A 27,248-nucleotide genomic window follows, 5' to 3' on the forward strand; every position below is an offset into this window, starting at 1 on the left:
GGGTCACCCATTGAGCTGTATACGGCCCATGCTGATACTCAGCTGAATCGTTCTGTATCTGCCAGAAAATAATAAAAATTATTGTGTCAACCATAACGTGACACATGTTAAAACCATTAAAATAATAATAATAAAATAACTTTTAGTATTTTTTGGCATTTATTTAAAAAATAGCCGATTCAGGGTGCAGCTTATTGAAATTCTGCCCATACAATGTGTATCAGCCGATAAGCTCCAATGCTTATAACATTGCCCAGGGGTATTGCGGACATGGACCGTAGGGATCCTTCCCCGGTGCAGTCTTGATGACTCAGAGGTTGGTTCTATTAGCTCCAGCCTATGTACAATAAACTTCGGAAATTCAAATTTGGTTTGTATTAAAATAATAGTAAAAAATCAGTTTTTTATTATTTTTTGGCATTTATTTTAAAAATAGCCGATCCAGGGTAAGCCTATTGAAATTCTGCCGATACGCATTGTACCGGCTGATAAGCACCAATAATTATAAGATTAACCAGGGGTATGGATGCCATGGACCGTGGGAACCTTCCCCGGGTAAGACTCTTGATGACTCAAAGGTTGGTTCAATTAGCTCCAGCCTATGTAGGCATTTCAAATTTGGTTTCAAAACTGAAGGGGTTTGGCACTTTAAAGCCAAAACAATCCTGTCTTATGACAAGTGCCCTACAGACCTCATACAGATAATGGAGAAAATTAAAAAACTAAAAAAAAAGGAAAAAAAAAACCATGAAGACCTATGGAATCCGAGGGGAGAAAATTTCCCATATCAAGGAGGTAGTTTAGAAGCACCCAGCCACCCATTTGTACAAAAGTTGGATAAGTTTGTGAATTGTAATATGGACCATATATTACAATTCACATGGCAGTTTAGTGGCCCTAAGAGAGAGAGAGAGAGAGAGAGAGAGAGAGGTACAGCAAAAACAATTTGAGCATACGTCGGATAAAAAGTCGCTAACTGCAGTTGTTTATGCTAAACCGACTGTAGATATGCGTATGGTCACCTATTTACTAGAAAACATTGTGTTTAATCAACTTTCTTCAATAAAAAAATTTCAAATTATTTTCATTGCAAAGTTTTGATGGTTGGGGTTGAACTTCACAGTTGGCTGGTTGGATAGAATTATCACAGGAAGGAGCTCCGGTTAAAGGACTTGAACAAGTCATGGGTTTTCTCCCACTCAAACTCCAACTCAGCTAGCTGCCCCCATGCAACAAACCCGTTACTGATCAGCTAAAACACAGTGTCATCCATTTTCACTGCATCCACATCTTGTGAACCTAGATTTCAAGTTGCCATGTTATCCCCTTCTTTCAAACATATTCAATTTGCCATTTTCTGTATATTATTGACTCTGTACCGACACACAGTTGTGCTTTTGTGATGGTTAAGTCAGTAAAATGGCATCACCTTGGCAGAAGGGCTTTGGATTCAAGCTCCCCCACCACGGGCCAAAGCTAGCGCACTTGGCCCAAAGGAAAATTGCAGGCCCAACTTACACCAATTAGTTTTTCAGGGCTTGGAAGAGATGATTAGATGCACCTGGATTAAATGCAAAAGGTTCTAATATGACTTGGTGGGTTCACGTTTGGACATTAAAGACATGAAACAAGGCCTTAGACCTAACCAGACAAGGTACATGTCTGTCGAAATGTCCAAGACAATAATATTGTTTGATCCGAGTAGTGAATTTTCATATGTACCTGGTAGGGCCAAACTATGCCCAACATGGCTCACTTCCAAGCTTATCAGATCAAATTTAGAACCAACCATTTGACATTCTTAAGCCCCAAGAAGATAATCTCATTAGCAAATCTAGTATTATACTACATCAGAATAAATGAAGTCAAATACCGCATACAATAAAATCCAACTGAGTAAACAACTGTTTCATAACGTTTGTAATAACTGGTCTGTGTGAACGTCTTTCTCTCTCATCCCTTAAACATGTAGTACAGCGCATGGACTGAATGTAACTGATGTAAAAGCATAAAAACGAAAAACAATGGACCTGATCAGATGAAGCTAGAGTAGGCTGGGCCCTTCGATAGACCAAGTCGGACCTCTGTCCCGTGATGCATGTCTACTGGGCGGAAAGTCTCTGATTCACGAGGGTCTGAAACAAACAAAGCATGGTAACATAATCAACAAGATGCATTGATTGTTGGTTGCCTCAGTTTTTTACTTTTTTAATTCACAACAGAACATCACGTCATTCAAACTGGCGCATTTCAAAAAATATGATCATGCCATCACTTTTTGGACTCAAATCTTGGTGAAAGCCCTCAGCAGATAGTTGACAAGGGCATCGGGATTGGACTGCTTCACTATATGACTTGAAGGCTAGGCCAAGCTGGTTTTGTAACAAACAGGAAGGAGAGGCATTTGTATTCACCATTCAGGTAATCTTCAAAGCCAAAATCATCCAGGCTACCAGTGAGTGCCTCCAAACCCAACATTGAAGATGGCAGTGCACCTGGAGGCCTCTGGAATCTGCAGGAGCAAAAATGATTCAACATCAACAAAATAGGGATTTATTTTTGGCAGATATCTGAGTGAAGTAAAATGATAGATCATAACCAAGCTAAACCAGCAAGGCATCAAGATGAACCGAGATATGAAAGTTACAAAGCATCTAAAGTCCAAATTGAGAAAAGATATGCAGGTAGAAGGCAAAATTGAACATGAAATAATATTTGTTGTGAGTGGATAGAGTTACCGGAAGCTTCTTAGATAGGTGGGAAACCAGCTTCTCGGAAACTCACTTTGGAAGCGTGATACTCCTCGCTTCTGAAACTTGATGGGAATCTTGATTCTCCCACGCTTCTCCTATGCTTTTCACACACTTCATCTATTCTTCTTATATGTTTTTTCACTCTACTTTTCATGTTTTTATGTGTTTTCTCTCATTCTTCTCACTCGCTTCCATGTGTTTTATCTAAATTGACAGTCATCATTTTAAAATTTTGTTAAAAATTTAATTCTTACACTAAAAAATCATGAAATCTAAGAATAGTCACTTTTATTTTAGTTTTTATTTGCATTCCATTTTTATTCTCATTCAATTCTTATATTGCTTTTTTTATTCCTCGCTTCCCGCTTCCTATACATTTTAAACGCATAGCTTCTCATTTCCGCTTCCTGTATCACTTGCCGCTTCCGCTTCCTAGTCTGGCAACCTTGGAGTTGAAGCATCAAAAGCACACATGGCACCATAGAAAAGCAGCTGAAATCTCTAGAAAAGTTTTTTTATACGGAAGCCAAAGAACAAATGTGGAATCAGATCATAATTATTTCTTGTTTTGATAGGCATCAGACACTCTGGTGGGTAGCACTCAGCAAATTCTGCGACTTGACAACTCTAGGTTAAGATAGCACTTTACAAGCACAGCCAAACAAGAATAGGACATGAACGAAGCCTGCTGCAAAGAAAGGCAAGCCTAACAACCCCATTGGTGTTACAGCAAATCAGCAGTATCACAGCCTTGGGAAAGGTGAGAGGAGTCATTCTTCTGCAGGACCATCATACGTGTAAGTGAACTGCATATCCATTATTGTAAGCATACCTTAATTCTCCAGGAAGGAAGAACTGTAAATTCTTTTAATAATTATCATATTGGAGGAAAGAGATGAGGCATGAGAAAGGAACGGAAAGCCATCTTTAATATTTTCAAGGGTACTAGGCACCCTATAGAGAATTAGAAAAAAGTGGAAGAGGGGATCTATGTGACACGGACGCTTCATTTAGCATGTGTATCCCATGTTGACACTTCATGGACACAGTTAAACCAGAGTCTGACACCATGAACATTGTGTCAAATAACTTGTCCATTTCCTTTTATGATTATTTATTTTGTATTCATTTGAATTCTTTTTATATTAAAATTTGTCATCAATTGCATCACATTTCAATTTCAACTTAGTTTTATTGTGTGATATTTTTAATTATAGTGATTTAGAATTCGTGTTTCATATATATTTGCTATTGTCTACTATGTGTACAATCCAGATGGAGAATCATAGGGGAAAGTTATATCGACAAAGTCTAACCTCAAAGATGTGCTTAGCATGGTTCATTTGCTACAAATCACACTTTGGATAATCTTTGTTTGATGCAAAAATATCATTTTTCGTCATGAACCAACTTACATGTGGCAAAAACATGATTGAAAAGCTGTTTTTCTACTAAAGAAACTATATAGATCACACCTATAGGGTTAGATATACAAAAAAGTGGGGGAAGGGTAAAAAAATGGATTTTTTCTACTAGATTGCATGTATAACAACTCTAGCAAATTTGTACCCATATGTGTGTGTATGTGTGCACAACCATGTGCCCTTATCCTAATCTTTTACAATCACCATTGTTGTACCAAGCATATCTGCATCTTGTCCCGTTCCCGTATCCGTATCCGTATCCGTATCCGTATCCATGCGACATAGGAAGGGATAGATCAGATACTAAATTCTTTGCAAGCTCTTTTCAGCTTTTTGCAACAACCTCATTGGGATACTCTAATTTTCTCTGGTATCATATCCTCTTATATACTATTCTTAACACAAATTTCTATAAAAATGGTATCTCCAGTGTCCCTTTCGCCAAGTCCATGTGACATAGCTGTATAGCATGATAAGGAAGCAAAATTGTTCAAATATAAAATTGCTTGCAACACTTACCACTATCCATGTTTAGTAGAGACCTAAAGGTTTGAAGAATTTAATGCTTGTACCCCAGGGATATGGAAGGAAAGGCCCCCAATTCCCACATGAAACAAGTGATCAAATGGCTATAATGCTTTTTCAATGCTACTTTAACATCCAAATCACGTAAGCCAAGACAACAGTATCAAATAGAAGCAGGATCCTGGTGTATATACACCATAATAAAGGAATGTTTAAATTCCTGAAACCCAAGTACGGTATTAGGTTTTGAAGGCAACAACTTCTGAGTACTCAACTAGGAGAGCAAGAGGTGAACTGAAGCTTACCAAAGAATTTGGCAGATCAAAGGGGAGCAATAGGGGCAACTGCCCCTCACCACCAACTTTTAACAAATTCCCAAAGTAACAATGCGCAAGTGTTAACTTTGTTTCCCTAAAGAAGGGATTTTTTAAAAGTATTTCCTGGCCTAAAATAATGGATTTACTTCTTCTCCCACATAATAAGGAAACTGAAATGTCACTTGTTTAAAGCCTATGGAAATTAAATTAGACTTTACTATAGTTTCGACATAGTTATTTTTTACAATAAATATTAAAAACAAATTTTCGCTTTCATAAACAAAAAACATTTTAAACTTAAAATTTTACTCTTTTACCTTCTAGATTACAAAATGCTTCAAAAGGAGTCTCTTTCTCTCATATTTCAATTGGATCACAAGAACATGACCATTAAGCCACGGGTTAAGCTCCATGATTTTGGAAGCTAGTGGATTTGGACCTGGTTTGGGTGTTTATAAATCAAACACAAATCCAACCTGAAATTTTCCAATCCTTGTATGTGCATTCTTTAAAAAAAAAATAGAGGTTGTATTATATTATTTCAAAGATTATTTTTACCCATCCAAATGACATCCAGACGCAGGCCAACCTAAACCACGTCTAATTAGGCACTGTTTAGGCTGAAAATGTTTACTATATACATTGCCCTGTGAGTGAAACATCCTGGCATTGCTACTAGGCAAATCGTCTCTTGTACACTTTCAATTAACTTCTATCAAAGCATTACCATGGACATTGAGCAACCTTTCCATTATTTCAAAGCAAAAACAAAAAATAAAATAAAATGAACCATCATTGATCTGTACAACAATTGATCTCCTTGATCTTAGGATCAACACATTGATTCTTCATTTCTTTGATATTTCAAACAAAGAATCAAGGGAAAAGCCTCAGTTTAATATCAATTTGATGTAGGGATACTATGAGAAAACACAATCTAATCTTCAGAACACGAGCCATGGTAAACCTATGTAAATTAACTATAATATATTGAAAATTAAAGAAAAATCAAGGAAAACGAATACTTGAATACAAACCTTCCCTCTCACATCCTTATCAATCCCAATTTATTGAAAGAAACCTAATTATTAAATGGGACTGCAATAAATTAAATATCTGAACAAAAATCCAAACAAGAACCAATGTCCAGATAAGAGTCCAAACAAGAATCGAATAATATATCGAATCTGAAAACAGACATTCTGATGCATCAGAGTGTTGTTTCTTCTTCTTCTTCTTTGCAAAACAACCATCTCCTTGAATGCCCTATAGTCATTGAATGTGAAAGAGGAAGGAGATCATTGTCAAGATATTGATGTTTTATAGGTGAAAAATAGAACAAAAATTAGATGGTGAATATATCTTGATTTTCTTCAGATGTATCACATTACGTATTAATGCACAACTTTTTCTAATTTTTTACTTTTTGTCTGAGCAAGTGTTCCTATATATTTAGGGTTTTGGTCACGAACTTAGTTACTTTTCCGTTCACCTTTCTTCTCTTCGTTTAACAAAAATAATTTCCCCTATCCAGACTCTTTAATCATCACTCTGTAATGTAGGAAAACCTAATTTCAGCATAACTAACAAGAAAGTTCGCGAGCAGGAAAAAAACTCAAATTTCACCATATCAAGCGAAAAAGAAAGCACAAGTAGGTAGGAAAACCCAAAGTAAGTTCCGATACAGACCCTAATTCTCTAACTCTCACAAAATCAAACAGAAAAACCCGCGACCTTCTTCAGCGTACCTAGAAAGAATTTGCCGATCAAGGTCCCTTCTCAAATGGAACGCCGATCCATAGGTGTTTCCGATGAGCATCCGCTTCATTTCCGCCTGCTTCCTCGTAGTCTGAGAAACAAGTAACGCCGAAAAATCATAAATCCGGAAAGAAACCGAAACCCTAGTTTTGAAAAAAAAAAACTAATTTCTTCCTTTACTGATAGAGGGGAAGAGAAAAGTTACCGATTCGAGCGCCTGAACGGGGTGGGAGACGGAGAGATCGTTCTTGACGCCCGGTAGCCCGAGGCGAAGAGTGTCGTGGAATCCTGCAACGTCGTGAGCGATCGATCCCGAAGAACCCTCCATTCTCTCTCTCTCTCTCTCTCTGACGGAAAGGAAAAGGAGGGTATTTATTGGTAGAGAGTGGCTACTTGAACAAGAAAGTAATAAGTCGAAAGTAGAAGCCTTATTTGGTCGTTTAGATACTAAAAAAGAAAATTACAAGCATCCTCTTAACTTTTACGGTATTGCCATATTTACCTACACGCTTCAGTTTTGATATTTCACAAATGGGTTTGCAAAATAATTCTGTAATATGATGCCGCCCGCCTGTATCCGGTTCATCCCAACTCTAACCCATTTACAGGTTATGTTTTAATAAATTAATACATTAATTTTTAGAATAAAAATAATTTAAAATAACACAAAACATTTAAAAGCCTTTTATTATCTTGTTATGATATTTTTCAAAATAAGAGACTTGAAATGGATTCAACCTTGGGGTTTTATACTGTGAATTTCAAATCCACATTCACCCATGTATGTTATTACTATGCTCAGCAATTCCTACAAAGGACAGAGCACCACACGTTCATGCATTTGGACATGATGCTACACCATGTAAGAAAGGTAATTAACAAATAACAAGTTTAATTCTACTAATTAGGTAAATAATAATAACTAACAAATAGCAAGTTTTCATACAACTAATTGGGTAAAATAGTAATAGTTATCCAAGTTATAATAAAAAATTTAAAAAATTTATATTATTAAAAAAATTAATAAATAACTCAAGCCCATGGATCGGCCAATAATTAACAAATAACAAGTTTAATGCAACTAATTAGGTAAATAATAATAATTAACAAATAACAAGTTTTCATACAACTAATTGGGTAAAATAGTAATAGTTATTCAAGTTATTATGAAAATTTTAAAAACTTTATATTATTAAAAAAATTAATAAATAACTCAATCTCATCGGTAACCCATGAGCCGGCCCTAACCTGGCCCACGTATATAACAGGCCAAGTTTCGGCCCAGCACCTAACGGGCCTGAGCTTAAAATCATGGCCCAAACTCGAACCATGGCAGGCCAGGTCGGTTTGGCCCATCCGAACACCCATTGCCCACCTCTAACCGCACTCTCTTAACTCAGGTGGGTTTACCATGGTCAAACCCTACGAGTTTAACAAGTTAGCCCTCCTCTATTTGTTATACCATTAAATTGGCTTTACAAAAACCTCGTTGTGTTCAAAATAGCGGTAACTCATCAATCTCATCCACTTAAACCTTCAGACTTTGTTGGCTTTATCTGGTGTTTTAAGGTAGAGGTGTAAGGCGTGGTGGCATATGGTTTGGATCCAGGTGAAACTAGATTTTTGGGTATGGTATCGGGTTCAAACTCAGGTCTAATCGAGTTTACAGTAAGAAAAACCATACCCGTATCCAATAAAAACTACATTAACCATACCCGGTAAAATAATATTTTTAGCATTTTTACATTGAAAAAATGTCGGTCTTAATCGAAACTTGAGTCGGATCTGAGTCTGATATAAAATTTCACAAACTAATCAGACCTTCGAGCTTGGACCCGGGTCTTAAAAAGGTCTTATTTGTTACTATACCCAGACCCTATTAGGTTTGGTCTGGGTAAATCAGACCCGTTGATACCCCTGTTTTAGGGTATAGAAATTAAAACAAATGAGCCTTCGTATTCTATGAAAAGCTATGGTTTTTGTTTGGTTTAGAACAAAGTTGATATTGGGTTCGATTGTTGTTTTGGGTGTGAATGCCAACCATTTACTAAATTCAATCCTTTTTTTTTTTGGTTGAATTTGGAAAGATTACTAGATTTTAAAGTTGTGTCTGTCATTGTTTTAGTCAAGGAGCTATCGTCCATTTCGATGAAAGAATAATGAAAAAGATAAAAAGTTAGGTTAGTATTCACAATAATGCCTGATTCGGGCCAAATCATATGATTGATGATGGTTTGATTTAACTTGTAGAGTAGCGGATAGAAGGAGTTGATCCATTAAATAGGTCAAGAATGAGGGATTTTTATGCAAACAGTAAAAATGGAGTAAATTTGATCCAAATCCATATGGGATGAGGGATCAGACATCGCGTAGGTTGTGCGCGGCAACGGCGGGGCACTCAGCAGCCCGACGCGTCGGCAGGCAGGGTGGTGCTCAGGTGAACGACAACGGTGGTTGCACGGTGAAGGGGGGTGGCCGGCTTCGTCCGGCAGTGGCTGGGCATGAATGGAAACCCAAGAAAGCGAAGAGAGAGAAGAGGATGAAAAGATTAGAGAAGAGAGAGAGAGAGTAAGCGAGCTACATGAAGGGGTGGTTCGTGAGAGGTGAGAGAGGGGGAGTGGGTCGGCTTAAGGAAAGAGGGAAGGGAGAGAAAGGGGAGGGGAAATGCGTGTGAGGAGAGAGATAGAGGACCTGCCACAAGGCAGCACCCCCATGAGTTGAGAAGTCTTTTCATAGAAAAAATACAAACTGCCCCTCTTATTTTCTTATTCTTTTCTTCCTTTCTTTTGTGCTCATTCTTACTATTTTCTTTTGAGCTTGGGTTGTATGGATCTCAATCCAACCTACTTAAGTACTTAACTTGCTTATAATTAAACAATTTTTTTTGGAGTTTGCATTGGTCAAAATCCAGTTCATATCAATCCTCTAGCGTTTGTACTACATCTTTGGTTTAAACTGAATTTCCCATGTTTGGATCGCTTTCAGATAAAAAATTACATAATAATCACATTAAAAAATTTAGTTATTACGTCTATGATGTGGCTAGAGGGAAATACTCTAAGAGGTTCTCTCATGGGATAGCAAATTCTGCATGAAAAACTCAACACAAAAACCAGGTTAAAGAGGCGTGGGTTGATTCTTGCAAGTCATTGCAGTTTATGTCAACATGCGGAGGAATCACTTTTCTTTTTTGGGATTGCGACTATATGAGACACCTGCTGGACCGAGCTTGGGGAGACCTTCATCTTAATTGGGTTGGTCTTTCTTTTCCTAGAGACATCTTGATCGTGCCACATTTCAAAGGAAGAAGATTTGTGAAATGATGTGGCATGAAAGATTATATGCAATGAACACAATCAACATGTATTTAGGGGCCTGAACAGTGGTTGTGCTGCTCCTTTGGATCAATTAAGGTGGGTATCGGACAACGCCCGCTTCAAATGGCCCGGATGCCCAATTGATTGGATTGGGAGGAATCTAGAGAACTTTTGATGACTTTAAAAGAACAATTTGCAGATCTAGACCTTGCATTTTTCTGTACTCTTTGTCTTTTTAAATTTTTTCTGGATGATTTTATCCCTTGCATCTGTAAACTTTTTATTTTTGCAGGCCACGACACTAAAAGTTGATGGACTTGTGAAACTCATCAACAAAATCAAAATTGATATTGTGATATTTCAAAAATTATTGTAAATATCATTTAACTTGCAAAAATTCTAAGAAGTATCACATGAACTATTGCGAAATTACTAAAAACTTGCAAAAGTCCTATATTACAAAATTCTCAAGGAGTATCGCAATGGTATTGCGAAATTCCTTTTTTCTTGTGAAATTATAATATATACAAATGACACTTCATTTATCTAGCCCTTATTTGCATGTGGATGCCCTATTTTCGCAACCCTAAGGTTCTTTTGGTCCTCAACTAGTGGTTTCCAATCCTTTCAGTGATATTCCAATGACATTCAGGCTTTGCAAAAATCTCTCATCAGCTGTAGTGGTTTACTAGCAATAGAAAACCACAAAAGCATGGGCGACACTTCATCGATGGTGATTTTTTTGTAAAAGCATCAATGGCAAGAAGATCGACGGTGAGTTTTTTTTTATAAAAGCATTGGTAGTAAAAAGGTCGACGGTAATTCATCGATAGCGATTTTTTTTTATAAAAGCATCAACAATGAGATCTTATGGTATGAGTGAGATAGGAAACCAAAAGTACATGAGTTGTTCACGAGTGCAAAAGTAGATCAGTTATAAATTCATTTTCATCATAGAGAATGTGAAGGATGATGATGTAGAATTGATAGGGGGTCTTCGCTCGAATGAATTGTGAAAGCTCCTAAGATGTGTTAGAAGATGATGTTTTATCTCCATGCAATGTATGAGCGACTTCATTTTGTAAAAGAATAGAATGAATGCAATGTATGAGTGACTTCATTTTGTGAAAGAATGAAATGAATACAATCTATGAATGATTTCATTTTTTGAAATAAATACAATGTATGAGCAACTTCATTTTATAAAAGAATGAAATAAATGTAAAAGAAATAGGCTAAAATTATTTAAGTACTCTCACTTCTCATAAACAACCTTCTGAGCGCTCCCACTTCAGCCTTTATAGTGATTGTTCTATTCTCTATACGAGTGAGTTATTAATCACTCTATACAAGATTCATATCAAAAAGGTAAATATGAGACCCGTTATTATTCACCTTTTCTAAGGCAAGCATAATAGAGTCATTATCATTCTACTTTAGTGAAAACAATAATACACTATACTGTTTCGTCTTTTTAATTCTCAATGAATTGATTTCAATTAGTGAAACTAGTAGATCTCATAACCAAAGAGAATTCGGCATTATACCTTTGGGTACGATCATGCTTTATGGCTAGTATACATATCAACTATTACACCTTGTGTGAATTTAGAATACAATGACCTACCTTTAGGTAGAATCATTATTTTATAAAGTCATACACAATCGTAATACTAAATATCAATCTCAACACAGTCCAAAAGAACCATCAATCAATACAACTCAGATCACTTTAGTAATTACATGAGTGAGTTGATCAATATCTTTTAGCGCAAACATATTCGTATTACAAAGCATGCTCATGCAATGCATGCTTTAGCATGCATATTCATGATAAACTATGTATATTAACATAAAAAAATACAAATTCATGCTATATCTTATATACACAAATAAATTTTTGCTAAAACATATCACATATATCATGAATTCAATCATAATTCATGCTTAAATATCATGGATAACACAAAGTAACATAAAATCCATGAAATGCCTTGCAAGAGTCATGCATCCATGATAAAATTACACATAAAGGCATGAGAAAAATGACAATGGCATGCTATTACAGGTAACACCAAGGACCCAAGTGTAGAAACTGATCAAAGAGTATCTGAAACCGATCTGAAACAGCCTCAAACCGGCCAAGAAATACCCAGAACCGCTTTCAGAACAACCAAACTCGTATGAAACATGCATAAAAGCCTATAAACCCCTAAAACAGAATGAGAAAACCCCTCTTCTTTATCTAATACATGAAAACATGGTGTTTACATGCATGAACTGGTGACAATTCATTTAAAATCGGTTAGAAAGGGCTCTGAACCGGTTTCAAAATGCACTGAATCGATCACCTAACCGGTTCTACACCTTAAAAGAAGTTAAACAGTGCATGGACCCATTTTCATACATGATTCGATCGAAAACAACGCATAGGTCAGATCTCTCAATCCAAAATTGATCTAAAAAGAATTATGCATCAGATCCTAAGATCCAGACCTGATTCAGATCCAGACCTAGTCTGAACAAATCTCAGGTCGAATCCCACGATCCAGACTCAGTCGAGTTTAGACTCGGTCCCAACAAGTTTGGGTCTTGGACCACGTCTAACCGAGTCAGACTTAGACTGGTCCACTCGGAACCCCAACAGATCTAGGTCCCAGACTAAATCCAACCTGGTTGGACTTAGAACTGGTCCACCTAGAGCCTCAATGGATCCGAGTCTCAGACTGGGTGCTTCCGGGCTGGACTCAAACCGGTCCACTAGGAACCTCAATAGATCTGGGTCCTGGATCGAGTCTGACCGAGTTGGGCATATATTTGATCCCCCCAAAACCTCTAACAAAATCGGATCACCAATCAGATCCTACCGGGTTGCACATATATTCGATCCACCCAAAACCCTCAATAGGTTCGGGTCCTGGACTGGGTCTGACCGGGTTGGACACAGACCCGGTCCACCTGGAACCCCTTAATGGGTCCGGGAATGCTCTTCCCAAAATACATGTTTAAAATCGCACATGCAGACAAGGTCAGAATGGAAGTTACAAAAATTTAATTGCAAACAACATTTGTTTTGACGTTGTTACCAAATTTCATGACGATTCATTGAAAAACACAAATCAAGGTGCCAAACTGTGCTTGGACAGAGTTCTGCTGAAATTCTATAGAGCCATCGAAAAACATGATGGAATCCCTCCATACAATTTTGATGTTGCTTAAATCACTCATATAAAATTCTCACACATCAATCAACTCAGATCCACTGGCGGATCGTCAATTCTCCACCGAAGATGGCCAAAATTTAAGGATGCACAGTAAAGGCCGCCACAGTAGTCGTCGGTGGTGGCCAACATCAACCGACCGAATGGTTGGCTAAAACAATTGTGGCATGTGGTGGGTCACTTGTCAATACTTCCACTGTTGTCGTCCGACATCCCAAAACCAAACAGAACTCCGACGAGGGAGAACAACACTGACAAAAAATTTTGGCAAGCTTCGTATGGACGCTGGCACACCCATACCCCGAATATGTGTGCAGCGGAAGTACGGTGTGGGCCTATAACCTAATGTTAGCATAAAATAGATTGCAAAAGTGCCACTTACTAGATGCAGCCTTGGACGATCTGAATGACACTTCGGTAGATGTGGGTGATCAGCATTCTCCTCAGCCAATCAATGCCCTTAATGAGCACAAGCTAAAATATCGAAAAGTGAGCAGGACCCTTGAACCCAGAGAGAGAAATCACACATGTATATGGTACTCAACAACCATGTATGCCCTCATGGTAGTCCTCATCAAGCTACCATGAATCTCTTCTATTTATAGGAAGATTTGGTGGAGGTCCATAATGGGCATAAATGGATAGTTATGAGACCTCATAATTGTCATATAACCTCCAAAACCCAAGAAGCCTCAACTAGAAGAAGGATCAACAATTTTGCATCCATGGTGATAGGTGGTGCTTTTTTCAAGGTTCATACATCCTTCCTCATGCTTCCATTTATTTCAAAATTTGTTTTCTTCATTGTGATGGGGCTGCATATGATATGTTGGCCATGGCCTTCATTTCTTTGAATTCAGAGGTTAGTAGGGGCAACATTCAGTCTTTTACATTGGTGGAAATCAAGGTTGTAGTTTGGGCCTTGCCAAATTGTAAAACACAAAGATTTGATGGTTTCCCGAGTGATTTTTTCAAAGAATCATGGGATTTATTTAGAGTGACATTCTTTCTTTGATGGCCGAATTTCACTCTAATGCCAAGGTGCCCCATCTCTTGGGAAAATCATGGATCACTCTCATCACCAAAGACCCTCAAGCCAAGGAGATTGGTATCTTTAGGCCCATCTCATTGGTGGGTACGGTGTTTAAAATCATCTCAAAGATCTTGGCCTTCACGGACAAAATTGTTTATAGACTCCATCATTTTTAACTTTCAAAGTGCAATCATCCTGTGTAGGAGGCTATATGAATCTTGCATCGTGGCCCATGAAGTCATCTACTCCATGAAAGCCTGCGATAAGCCTTATTTTATTTTGGAAATTGATTTGAAAAAGACTTTTGACTCTCTTGATTTTAAACCCAAGAGGGGGTTGCATCAAGGTGACCCACTCTCACCTCTACTCTTTATTATGACTATGGAGACTGTAACACCCTCGATTTTATCAAAGAAAATTTTTGAATTTTTTTTTAATACACAACAGAAACACTTAAATCATGATCACCACAAATTTTTATCATGCCATCAAGTAAGCAATAATTTGCATGAGGAATTAAAATCATCAACCATACTTAAATAATGTCAAATGGTCCAGAAACCAGAACCATAATTAAAACATAAGTCCAGTACCCAATCAAATCAAAAGTTTAATTACAACTTATTATTCACCTAATCCAAATGAAAAAGGACTAATTAACTATGTCTCCCACAAACGAAGTCCATAATCACTCGGCCGCCCCTGCACCTAAAATGTTAAATTAATGGGGTCAGAACAATCTGAGTTTGAGTAGAGAATGACCTAATAAGGTATTCACACATCGTATCAAGAATATGAGAAAACATACCTTTCCTTATTATAAACATTCATACAAAATGACATATTTATGAAGAGGCAATCATACTTTAACTTACGCAATATAGGAGAATAGTCATAAGCATAATCATGCATACAGTTTTATACATGTTACAAAACATTTTCATGAAATAACCATACAAATATGCATGAGAAGTTACAACTTTTCATGAATAATTAATCAATGCATGACCTACCAATGCAACGTAGTTTTAAGCTCTTTTATTTAGGTTTTCTTTTACATGATGCATGCCATGTTAAAAAAATGCAATATTGTTATCATCTTATTTTCCTTTCCTAACTACAGGGGGTATGGACCCAAAGATCTACTCAGTAATTAGAGGTCTAGACTAGGGCGTTTATTTAAACAAGTTGTGACTTTTAACCAGCGTTACACTCCAAAATTGAACCCCGCAGAGAGAGACGATCCTATCGAGAGATTTTCCAACCTTTTGAAATCTGATATCTCAATTTTTTCTCACGAGTCTTATCTACCACACCACAAATAAGTCATGGTAGTTTCCCTCGATCTCCATAGGGAGGGGATAAGAGAAACCTTCTATCCTCGAATATAATAAATGTGCATACGGAGTCAGAAGTACCCACTTGCCCTCTCTTGCCCAGCTATAAGAGAATTAATTTCATAATTTTTCTTTATTTAATTCCCTTATCAAAGTACTAATGCCAAACAATCATACACACATAGGATTCATAGGCAATAAAATAAATGTGGCACAATCATGCATAAGTTTGATTAGTCCCTACCCATTCAATCCTACTGAATTCTAACATGTAATATCACAATATGGTAGGCTAATACATCATTACTTATGCATAAAAAAATCAACATAGCACTACACGTAAGTCACCAACCATGTATGCAAACATTCACATCAGATACATGTATCCATATGACATGAGCATGAATTCATACATCCCAGATATTATATACACCCTAATCAACATTCATGTGCATTCATTCGTAGCAATGGCAAACATAACAAGCATAATTTGTGCATTTACATGCATCATAATCAATCAATCAGTCACAAATACAAAATTTCAGTTTGTCCGATTTTGCAACAATCACTAAGAATCAAAGTCAAAGGTTTTAAACTTCTTGATTTTTTCGAAGGTGTCCTAACATCTATAGAACCAGACCCAAGGGCCAAGTTTAAAGTCATTTTCTAAAATTTGGGAAAAATCGTGGACCGATGCCGTATTTTGAGTCATGGCAGAACAAAATTTTGGGGACTGCAGAAATTAGTCCAAATTCGACAAATTTTTGTGACCTATTGGCAGTGATTATGCCGAAACACCTTTGAGGGATTGTTCTCCTACATGATAACTATCATCCTGAATTTTTTTAAAACCAGTTAAATCATTTTCCTATTTCTTCATATTTTTTCAAAACGTTGGTCAAATCTGGTCTACAGATAGGGCAAAAATTCTAGCCTTTGTTGCAACAACCAATCTCCTTCAAAACATAATCTTTTTAAACAAAATGAAGTTTAAAATCATGCCCTGGATGTGTAGAATATCATACTATTTTTCTTTTTATCGATCATTTGAAAAAATTGAAAGAAACAATTTTTTTTCAAAACTACACAGAATAAAAAACGTGGACAGAATCTAGGCATATTCCAAACGCATAAACGTAAACTCCAATAATGTATAAATCCACTCTAAATCATGATTAATGTATATATAAGTGCATTCATACATTAATTGGCATTCATACAATGTAAAAACAATAATTTTTATAATAGTATGTTTTGAATTAAATTTGATCCATCCAACCAAAAATCCATTTTCCAATTAGGGATCCTCAAAACCCCAAATCTAACTAAAACATGGAAGAAACAAATCAAGCATTATACATATGGTTTTCAAATCTAATCTAACACATGTTTCATCATGCAATCATGTCTTGTTCTGATTCGAATGCCTTCCAAGCAATAAAGGTTTTTAGAAGTTTTCACCCTTTGTTCATTATACAAGACAAGTTTCCTGTCTTTCTACGGAGGGCATCTACAACTACATTCGCCTTCCTTGGATGGTAAGAGATTGTGAAGTCATAATTCTTGAAGAACTCTAACTACCTTCTCTGCCTCATGTTAAGTTCTTTTTGCGAGAAAATGTATTTGAGGCTTTTATGATCAAAGAAGACCTCAAACTGCTCACCATATAGGTAATGTCATATCTTGAGGGTGAATACTACCACTACAAGCTCTAAGTCATAAGTGAGATAATTACGCTCATGAACTTTAAGTTGTTTGGAGGCATAGACGATGACTTTGTCTCTCTGCATCAATATACATCCTAGTCTTGTCTCAGAAGCATCTGTATATATCACAAATCCTCCTTGACCTGAAGGTAAGGTCAACACTAGGGCAATGGTCAACTTCTCCTTCAAAGTCTGGAAATTATCCTTACACTATTGTGTCCAGACAAACTTGGCACCCTTGCGTAGAAGTCTGGTCATCGGTGTCGCAATTTTGGAGAAGTCTTGTATGAATCTTCAGTAACATCATGCTAGGCCTAAGAAGTTGCAAATGTCTGTGGCATTCTTTGGATGCTTCTAATTTAACACTACTTCCACCTTAACTGGATCTATCGATATTTCATCCTTCTAGTTCATGTGACCCAAAAAGATCACCTATTCTAGAAAAAAATTCACATTTGGTGAACTTGGCATATAACTGGTACTCCCAAAGAATCTCTAAAACCATTCGTAGGTTGGTTTATCTCCTTCTCACTCTTTGAGTAGACCAAGATATCATCAATGAATACAATTATAAAGAGATCTAGGAAAGGCCAAAATATCCAGTTCATCAAGTCCATAAAAGTTTTTGGTGCATTGGTCAAACCAAAAGGCATAACTAAGAACTCATAGTAACTGTAACGAGTTCGAAAAGTCATCTTCTACATATCTGATTCCATAATCCTCCACTGGTGATAGTCAAACCATAGATCTATCTTAGATAAAACTTTGACATCCTTTAACTGATCAAACAAGCCATTAATGCAAGGAAGGAGATACTTGTTCTTTATGATCGCTTTGTTTAACATCCGATAATCAATCTATAGGCACGTCAACCCATCCCACTTGTCATGCCCTGAAACCCCTGACTTGAGATTTTTAAGTAAAAATTTGGTTTTTTTTGTTTCAAACTCTCAAACATTGGAAAGCAGAGTCTTTCAACTTGATGTTCGGGTTGAATGATTTTGGCAGGTGACAGGTGGTGTAAAACACTTTTTAGAGATCAAAGCACATTAAAAGATTCAATAACAAAAATTGTATATTTATATATATCAGAATTTTAAAAATAGTTTTACAACTTTAAGAAGGCTTAAGATTTAAAATAATATAAAAAGTATCCTAAGCTAGTTTCATGATCGTAAAAGTTGTTGGTTCTAAATGTTGCCATTGCCTTGCACTATCTCCTATTCATTGCTTACCTAAAATTTTATAATAATAAGGTTAGACTTATAACATCCTGGTAGGTATCTTATCAATTTTAGGTAAAAAATATAATATTTAATATTTATAATATAGTGTTCATAAATCTAGAGAGTCTGGTTTGTGTTATAACAGGTATGCAGTAGTGTAATTATGATAAACTTATGTTTTGATATTTAACTCCCACTGTAGGTATTCATAAAGGAAACTTTGAGTCAGCTGAGACCATACTGGAGTTTATTATGCTATGTGTTTTAATACCTCGTATGAGTAATTGACTATGACTTCTCAGGGGCCAGTTTAATAACCAGGAGAGAAGTCTACCCTGAGCCATAAACAAAGATGCACCTTAACCTTCTGTAGAAGTATGAAAACTACCCACCTAGGATACATATATGATAGATCATGTCCCATAATCTTCGATGGTGAAGGACATCGAGTCCTTACCACTTGAGGGTCATATTAACAACAATATCCATTAGAGATTGTACCTCCTACTTTCTTCAAGGTAGGCCTAGCTTTGAATGGGAAACACAGAGTTTTTTTTCTTTCTTAGTAAGTGTTTTATTAATGTGTCTTGATAATGCATAAAAATTATCATTGAATTCATGCATTTGTATATCTTCTACTGTGATAATGCACATGTTTATATTGTTTCAAGTATCATGGAACCACAATTTGAATTTCATTCAATTCGGAGTTAAAATGACCAAGTTATAGCCATTTTACGATTTTGGAGTGAACTTCGAGGCGATTTGGGTCCCAATCCAGTTTGAATAGCAGTTGATGGATATTGAATTGGATCCTCACATGATCCACACCCTAATCCACCAAGATCCAATTGAAAAATATCCAAAAAACCCTCTCATTTGGCACCAAACCCCTTTTTTGTAAAATATAATAAGTTTAAGTAATATTTTAGCTTTTATGTTTCAGACTAATTTTGTAATTTTTGTTAAAACCTAGAAAACCACTATAAATTCTCACATTGGAGAATGCGTGAAGCAAATTTTCAGCATTCTTTTCACGCAGCTCTCTCTCCTCCATGCTATTTTCTTTTTTTTTCTCAATTTTTTGAATTTTTTTATTGTCTCTTCTTCTTCTTCTTCTTCTTCTTCTTCTTCTTCTTCTTCTTTTTCTTTTCTCCTTTTCTTAGTCTGCAAGATCTGCTTGGAATCCATTCCAGGAGTGCAACTACACATTGAATGAGGCAAAGATCAATTTTCTTCTCAACCAAGGCCGTTGGGACACACCGGATATTCAATCCGGTATTTTCTTTCTCTCCATTTTCATGTGTAGATAATAATTTTTTTTGTTTTAAATATCATGATTTATATTTTCATTTGCTTAGATTGGATCTCAGTATTATTCTGCAGTATATCTGTATTTAAAAATTTTTATCTAAAAGAAAAAATAATAAATAGAATCAGTCGACGGCTTGGATTGACCATTGTTCAATCCAAAACGCTGGTTGATTTAGATTAGCATTTTCCTTTCTTTTCATTGATGTAATTTTTTATTTTAATTTGTTTCTAGATTATTTCTGTAATCTTTCCTATCTGCATTTTCTTTTTGTTCTCTTTTGATTATTGAAAATAGTTTTTTTTTTGTTTAGAACGATGGATCAGATTAGCCATCGGCCAACCCGAATCAACGTTTAGCTTTAGATCAACGTCATTATTTTTTTATTTATTTTTTATCAATCATTTTAGATGTTCAATTAGAAGTCTGAAAATTTATTAGATCTGGGTTCTTTTATTTTTTATTTTGATAAAAAACTAAAAAATAAAAATAAAAATAGCAAGATTGATGGCCCGGATTGGCCATCGTCCAAATCAAACCTAGATCTAAATTTAGGTTAGCATTTTTTTTCATAGTTCTAGTTCTAATTTAATTTATGATTTCATTATTTGCTTGATTGATTAGGATTTAAAGTATTTTTTTGTGTTTTATTTAATTGATTAGTTAGAATTAAATTTAAAAAAAACTTATTTAGTTTAAAAATAGTATTAGTTAATTTCCTGTTTTGTTCTATAATTTTTCTTGTTTTTGTTTTACGTATATCTGAAGATTTCATAATCGTATTTTGAATCCGTAAATTGGGTTGGGATCTTAGACCCTAGACCCTAGACCCTAGACCCTAGACGAGTCTATTTGAGTTTTACAAATTTTCATCAAGGTCTGACACCAATTAACATACTGTTGCATCATTTTTCATAAAACTGTTCAAAAATTCTTGTGTTGCTGTCTTTTTCTGCATATTTCCTTTTGATATAATTATTCTGGGAGTTTCACACAAAATTTTTCAATTCCGTAAATTATGTCAGATTCATGATCATGTCGAGATCAAGGCATATTTTTACCTCACACTATGTGATTCAAGAGGTCTTTGTTTTAATAATTAACTATCCACATTGGTATGTGGAGGGCGGCCATTACAGACAGTCAAAATATCCCCAGAGGTATATTATTCTCTAGTATTTTAAACATGTGTACTTGATTGAAGCAATCCCAAAGCGGACGATCTATGACCGGGAGAAGACTCTGCTAAGGTTGAGTTCACCTGTTAGCTCTTAAGGCTAGGTTCACCAATTCAGATGTATCCTGGACTACTGCAATAGTGGAGGATTTGTAACCCTGGCCTCTTAAACCTTCGAGTGATTGGAGACCACTGGGAGACCTTGCTCCCAAAAACCGATTGTCACTCGAGGTTGTACCATCTACCTTCTCTAAGGTAGATAATGTTCTTGAATGAGTATGAAGGGTTAATATTTATTATAGGGATATGCCTTATTTTGTAGGCCAAATCAGGGTTTAGTAACCCAAATACATGTCTAGGGTAACAATTGTGGTTATGTGTACCCAACCCATTTAGAGATAGCTCAGGATATATGAGTCCGTGCCTATGAAGGAGAATGCCACTTTTGGTGTGTGTAGACATGTTTCATTCATCATCTAGTTCTTTTTTCGCACTCCATAGGTTTGAGTTATCTTGAGCTTGCATACGAGCCAACCCAGTACAATTTTATGTCGTACACACACCACTATGCGCTTATAACATCAATCGGTTCCTTGAACCTTGGCCTCTTTCATGCCATAAGTGTTGTATTTCCTGCTTGATAATATTATGGGGTAGAATTTCTTGTCGCTCTTAGGGTTCCTAAAGTCCTAAGCTCCACTATGGAGCTAAGCAACCTTTGTTGCCAGAATTCTATGTATGTTCACTATGTGTGAACCATGAGTAGTGTGTGTGCATAATAGCGAATGCATATGCATATTCTTTATGCAAAACTTAAGTAAATGTGCACACGAACTTCAAAATCATACATATAAATAATTTGATAAACATTTATATGGATCATGCTCGTAAAATGAGACATAGTGAAACTTATGAGAAATTAGAGTTTCTCATGGAAAATGATTTATGTGAATACTATTTCTTTATACGTAGTGAAATAGTTAAATATGTTATTTTTTATGTTATAGCTCTAATTTCAGCTTTGGATGAACTGTGACATCTAACTTGTTCAAGTAGAGCTAAGTTATGGCACTTGCACATGTTTTCATATTCTTAATTACTTGAAAACTGGTATACACTTGCCAGACCATCAGAAGTCTGACACTTTAATAGAGTTTTGCTCAGGTTCAGGACAATGAATGCAGTGGGCAGGAGTGACACCGAGGACTAGCACTCTCCAGAGGATCCAGAGCCCAGCTTGGGACTTGTTCACAATATTTTGTTTTTCCCTAGCTTTGTATTATGAACATTACATTTTGACAATGGTTATGCAAATAATATTTTGGTTTTACTCTAATATGCTTAAAGTTTATTCATCCCTGTTACCCGCCCAAAATTGTGAAACCCAGTAGTAACAACAAAACTTCATTTTCTACTATTTGTATTCAAATTTTTTTGGTAAATTTTTGGATTTTACAAATCTGGGGCATGACAATGTATACTTGTACTTGCACCATACAATTATGCACACAGGTCATTCGAGCGTACACTTATGCTCATATGCAATTCATGCTTATAGTTAATTATTTATTTCATTTAAACATGCAATCATGCTCATACATACTTCATGCATGCAATTTTACAGGTATCTTATTTAATTATATGATCATGCTCGCAAGCAATTTATGCATACAACTATGCAGATATGCCATGACTTATATTATGCATAATATTTTTCCTGCCAAATAACTTTATTTTGCATTATGCGCCATGCTTGCAAATATCTTACAATAGTTTCATTCTATTAGCCCAGGGCACTATGACCAATACACTATAGGTACTCAGGCCTCCTTAGGGGTGTTTATTCAAACAACTTATAATTTTTCACATTTTAACCCTTAGAGAACAAGAGATTTGCACTAGAGTATGGGACACGCCATCCCTTGAACTGGTACATCGTAGCATACTACTAAGACATGATGCAATAGCTATACCTTCATCACGTGTATCAGAGTGCAAAGTCTCATTTGACCACCATAGTAAAAGAAAAGGGTTCACATTTGACCCTAACAGGATCGTCTCAGTTTACACTCATAAATTCTCACAAGGTAGGTGCATCGCATGTTCACATTTGAGCCACTTATTTGACCTTAATAGTACAAGTCAATGTCACTCTGAATATTTCAAACATGACAATTAAGTACAACTTTTCTTATCTTTCAAGATTTTTTTTAATGCATGTTACTTCACAAAATGTACATGCTAAGCATTAAACCATATCAGTTGCACTCAAGTCAATACCCATAAATATTATGTTATTCAATTATGCATCACATTTGTAAAAATTATAAATTAAATTATAAATAACAAAAATATATTACAACAAGCAATACCTTGGGTCAATACCTATAAATTCATGCCATTCGTTCATACAATAATTCATCATATCATATTTGCCATAAATACATGATTTATAATAGGAATGACAAACTTTCAACATACAAATGAACACTTGAGTCTATATCCATCAATTCATGCTTATGTAGCATGCATCTCATGCATAACACATACTTGTACACTTGTAAGACTTTAAAGCATGATTTACAAAATAAACATTCGGATCAATACCCAACAAAAATCATGTCTTTCAAACATGCAACACAAATATAAGCAAAACTCAGGTCATCAAACACTTGAATACATGCCATCACGGTGAATGCAAATTTAGAGTTTACCGAAATAATCTGACCACGATTGTTTTGTTTGATTGGTTATCATTTATTTGGCAATCTACCAGCCTACCATTCATTTGGCTCAGTTAGTCCCACTTTGGATGTCATAGGGATTTCTGATTGGATGAAATTGGCATCTCTGAACTTAATTACCTCAGTACTGTTGGACAACTGCAATTGATATTGTGGATTAGGTTTCATCTCGCTCTCTCAAATTTCATTGTTTAAGCATATGCCATTCTGATCATCTCCACTTCAGCCTTGGAAGCGTCTCAACCTAGGACTTGGCTCAACGATATAAGCCTTAGCATTATGGTAGCTTCTTAACATACTCCTGGAACAATGATTTCTTTGCGTAATATGTCAAGGAAAATAATCTTAATGGCACCTGAGCCTGCAGTTTTTCAAATCAAAATCAAGGAATCTGATGTCTGTGTAACTACCCATCTTTGCTTTTTTCCATTTTTAATAAATGAAAATTTACCAAAGACTCCATGGTTGGTATTTGGTACTCGTTACAATCAAACATTGGGTCGGGTTGTCAGGTACTTGGCCCTAGATAGGCTGGTCCGATAAGGTATAAATGGGCCCAAGCTGAAGCCCGTCTAGTCACAAATAGCATATGGCTTGACAGGTCCAGCCTGTTAATTGGTTTATCTAAAATGCCTAGCCTAAGCTCGATTGTAACTGAGTTAGGCCCATGCCGGGCCAGAATATGTGTTAGGCCCCATCGAGCCCTAATCTAGCCGGGCTGGGCTGCCCCCATGTCCATCAATATTGCCCTGCTTTTTCCTTTAAAACTCATGTTGGCCAAGGTCTCCTTAGAAGTGTCCTTAACTGCACAAGCCTGGCCTTGTCCATTAACAATTAGTATCGCGTTATTCTTGCGTTGGTGCCCACAATGGGCATGACTCCCTGGGCCTCCACCAATTTCAGTGTCGTCCGCCTCTGGGTCCGGAGTAAGAACCCTTTGAAACTAGGATAACTCCAGAATCACTAATCTTGGACCTGCTCTCGGATAACTTGGCATGTTCTTCACGTGACCACCCATCAGCTACCATTAGCAGAGTGTAAAAGTAAATGGTAGGAGTTATCCAATTTACCTCCAACAAGTAAATACGGTAAATCAGAGATAAGATTGACAACAAAGAGATTTGAAGATTAGCTATATTTAGAAAGTCATATCTTTTTCTTGAATTTGTTATTCCTTTTAATGTTGCATATACATCATGTACATTCTAATGCAACAGATTACCTTTTGATCATTCATTCTCATCTTCACGTATGTCACTTTACATGGTATCAGAGCAGGAGCATGCATTTCTGTTTGGCACTCTGAGCATCTTTCTCACTGAGCATTTCATTTGCGGTTCATTTTTGGTTATGGCAGAAACTGCTCACTGAGCCCTTTTTCATTTTTCATTTTGTCGCCTAGCTATTAGTAAGACCATAGGCAATTTTCGTCTATCTATTCCTATTACCTGTTGTGTCTGTCCATCCAGTGCTTCTGTTTATGTAGATTGTGATCATACTCGATTTCTGTTGAGTCTTCTAATTTTGTTGCTACATCCTCTACGTTTTTTTTTCTTTCATAGAACTTTTTCTGCTAATCACGACTTCTGTTTGGCATAAAAGAATTGCAGCATAAGTAGTCGACGATCTCTGCTTCTCACCTGCAGTTGATTGACAACAACACTGTTGTCTTTATTTTTTGTTTTGCACTTGCCAAACAACAACGAAGTTTGCATTTTCATTTGTTGTCACCATGAGCAGTGGCTTGGCGTCATCTTCTCAAATGAACCAAATGACCGGTAATGTCATGTTTGCTAATAATACCAATAGTCCCTACTATCTCCATTATTTCGACAACCCAATACAAATTTTGGTTTCAAGCCTCCTCACAGGCGATAACCACATGTCTTGGACTCAGGCCATGATTGTCGCTTTGACAACAAAAAACAAGATGTGCTTCATTGATGGTAGCCTACCTGAACCAAATCCATCTTCTTCAAATGCTCTGGCATGGATTAGATGTAATATTATGGTTCTCTTATGGCTTTTCAACTCTCTCACCAAAGAAATTGCAGAAAGTGTGCTATATGCCAAAACTGCAACAAAAATATGATGCGACCTTCATGAACATTTTGCTCAATTAAATGGACCTCGTATGTTTCAATTATAAAGGTCCATTGTAACCTTCCATAAGGATAATCTGTCCATTTCGACATATTATACAAGGCTAAAAACATATTGGGATGAGCTTAATACTCAACTCACCTTGACAACTTGTTCATGTGGAGCTGCAAAAGCCTTGTCTGATTACAGGCAAAATGAGAAATTAATTGAATTTCTCATGGGATTAAATGAGTCATATGCCGGGTTTTGAACTAATATCATTGTTATGGATCCCTTGCTGACTGTTAATAGAGCACATAACCTTCTTCTTCAAGAAGAGTGTCAGAGGCATGTTCATACTCCTTCACTCATGGAAGGAAATGTAGCCGCAGTTGCTGGGAAAAATGTTTGATTTTCAAAGAATAACATAAGTTGACTCAAAGGAAAAGAATGGCCTAAATGTGATCACTATGGAAAAATAGGCCACATAAAAGAGAAATGTTATAATTTGCATGGTTTTCCACCATGCTCCAATACTCAATTCGCTGCAAATTCATCACTTGCTTATTCAGTTTCAAAGGAATCCGCTAGTCCTCAGTTGACCGTATATCAGTATAACCAACTTTTATCTCTTCTTGCAGCAGGTAAAGATAATCTAACAGTGAACATGGCAGGTAATAACGGTTCTTGTTTTTATTCTTGTAGTTGGATTCTGGATACTGGGGCCACAAATCACATGTGTTGATCTTTGTCCCTAATGACCAATGTCAAACAATATACTAATCTTAAACCTATCAAACTTTCAAATGGATCGACTACTCCAGTGTCTCACATTGGTCAAGTCATTTTGTCTTCAAAACTTATTCTTTATAATGTTTTACATGTTCCCTCCTTCAAGTTAAATCTCCTATCCACACTGCAACTTTGTCAATACTATAATTATAATGTTATTTTTTCTTATTCTGATTGCAAAATTCAAGACCTGAAGACGAAGGAGATGATTGGATCGGGTAGAGAATATTTGGGACTTTATATTCTTGATGATGGTGGAAGTCTGGTAGCCGCCACTTCAGTAAATAAAGATCATATGAACATATGACACATGCATTTGGGGCATGCTTCTGATTTACGTTTAAAATATTTGTTTAAAGATTATGATTTGATGCTAACTAAGTCAGATGTGAAATTTTCCCTCTAGCTAAATTCACATGACTGCCTTTTCCCATCAGTCAAAGCCGTTCTCAAGGTATTTTTGAACCTATCCATTTTGACATTTGGGGAGCTTATAATATGGTGTCGTTCAAGGGAGCCCAATT

At 36.2% G+C, this 27,248-nt stretch overlaps 1 protein-coding gene across 1 annotated transcript; it reads right to left on the reverse strand.

The window, feature by feature from the left end:
* Nucleotides 1–1,793: 1,793 nt before the first annotated feature.
* LOC149831882 (cyclin-B1-2-like) lies at nt 1,794–7,125 on the reverse strand. Its single transcript, XM_090014204.1, has 4 exons — nt 6,983–7,125; nt 6,768–6,868; nt 2,415–2,512; nt 1,794–2,135 (listed from the first exon to the last, which is right to left on the reverse strand). Exons 1-4 carry the CDS (start codon nt 7,103–7,105, stop codon nt 2,035–2,037), a joined length of 423 nt encoding a protein of 140 aa, XP_089870330.1. The 5' UTR covers nt 7,106–7,125; the 3' UTR covers nt 1,794–2,034.
* Nucleotides 7,126–27,248: the final 20,123 nt, after the last annotated feature.

This window comes from Nuphar pumila, chromosome 7 (assembly GCF_984573655.1).
Source record: "Nuphar pumila chromosome 7, dmNupPumi1.hap1.1, whole genome shotgun sequence".
Classification (NCBI taxonomy): Eukaryota; Viridiplantae; Streptophyta; class Magnoliopsida; order Nymphaeales; family Nymphaeaceae; genus Nuphar; species Nuphar pumila.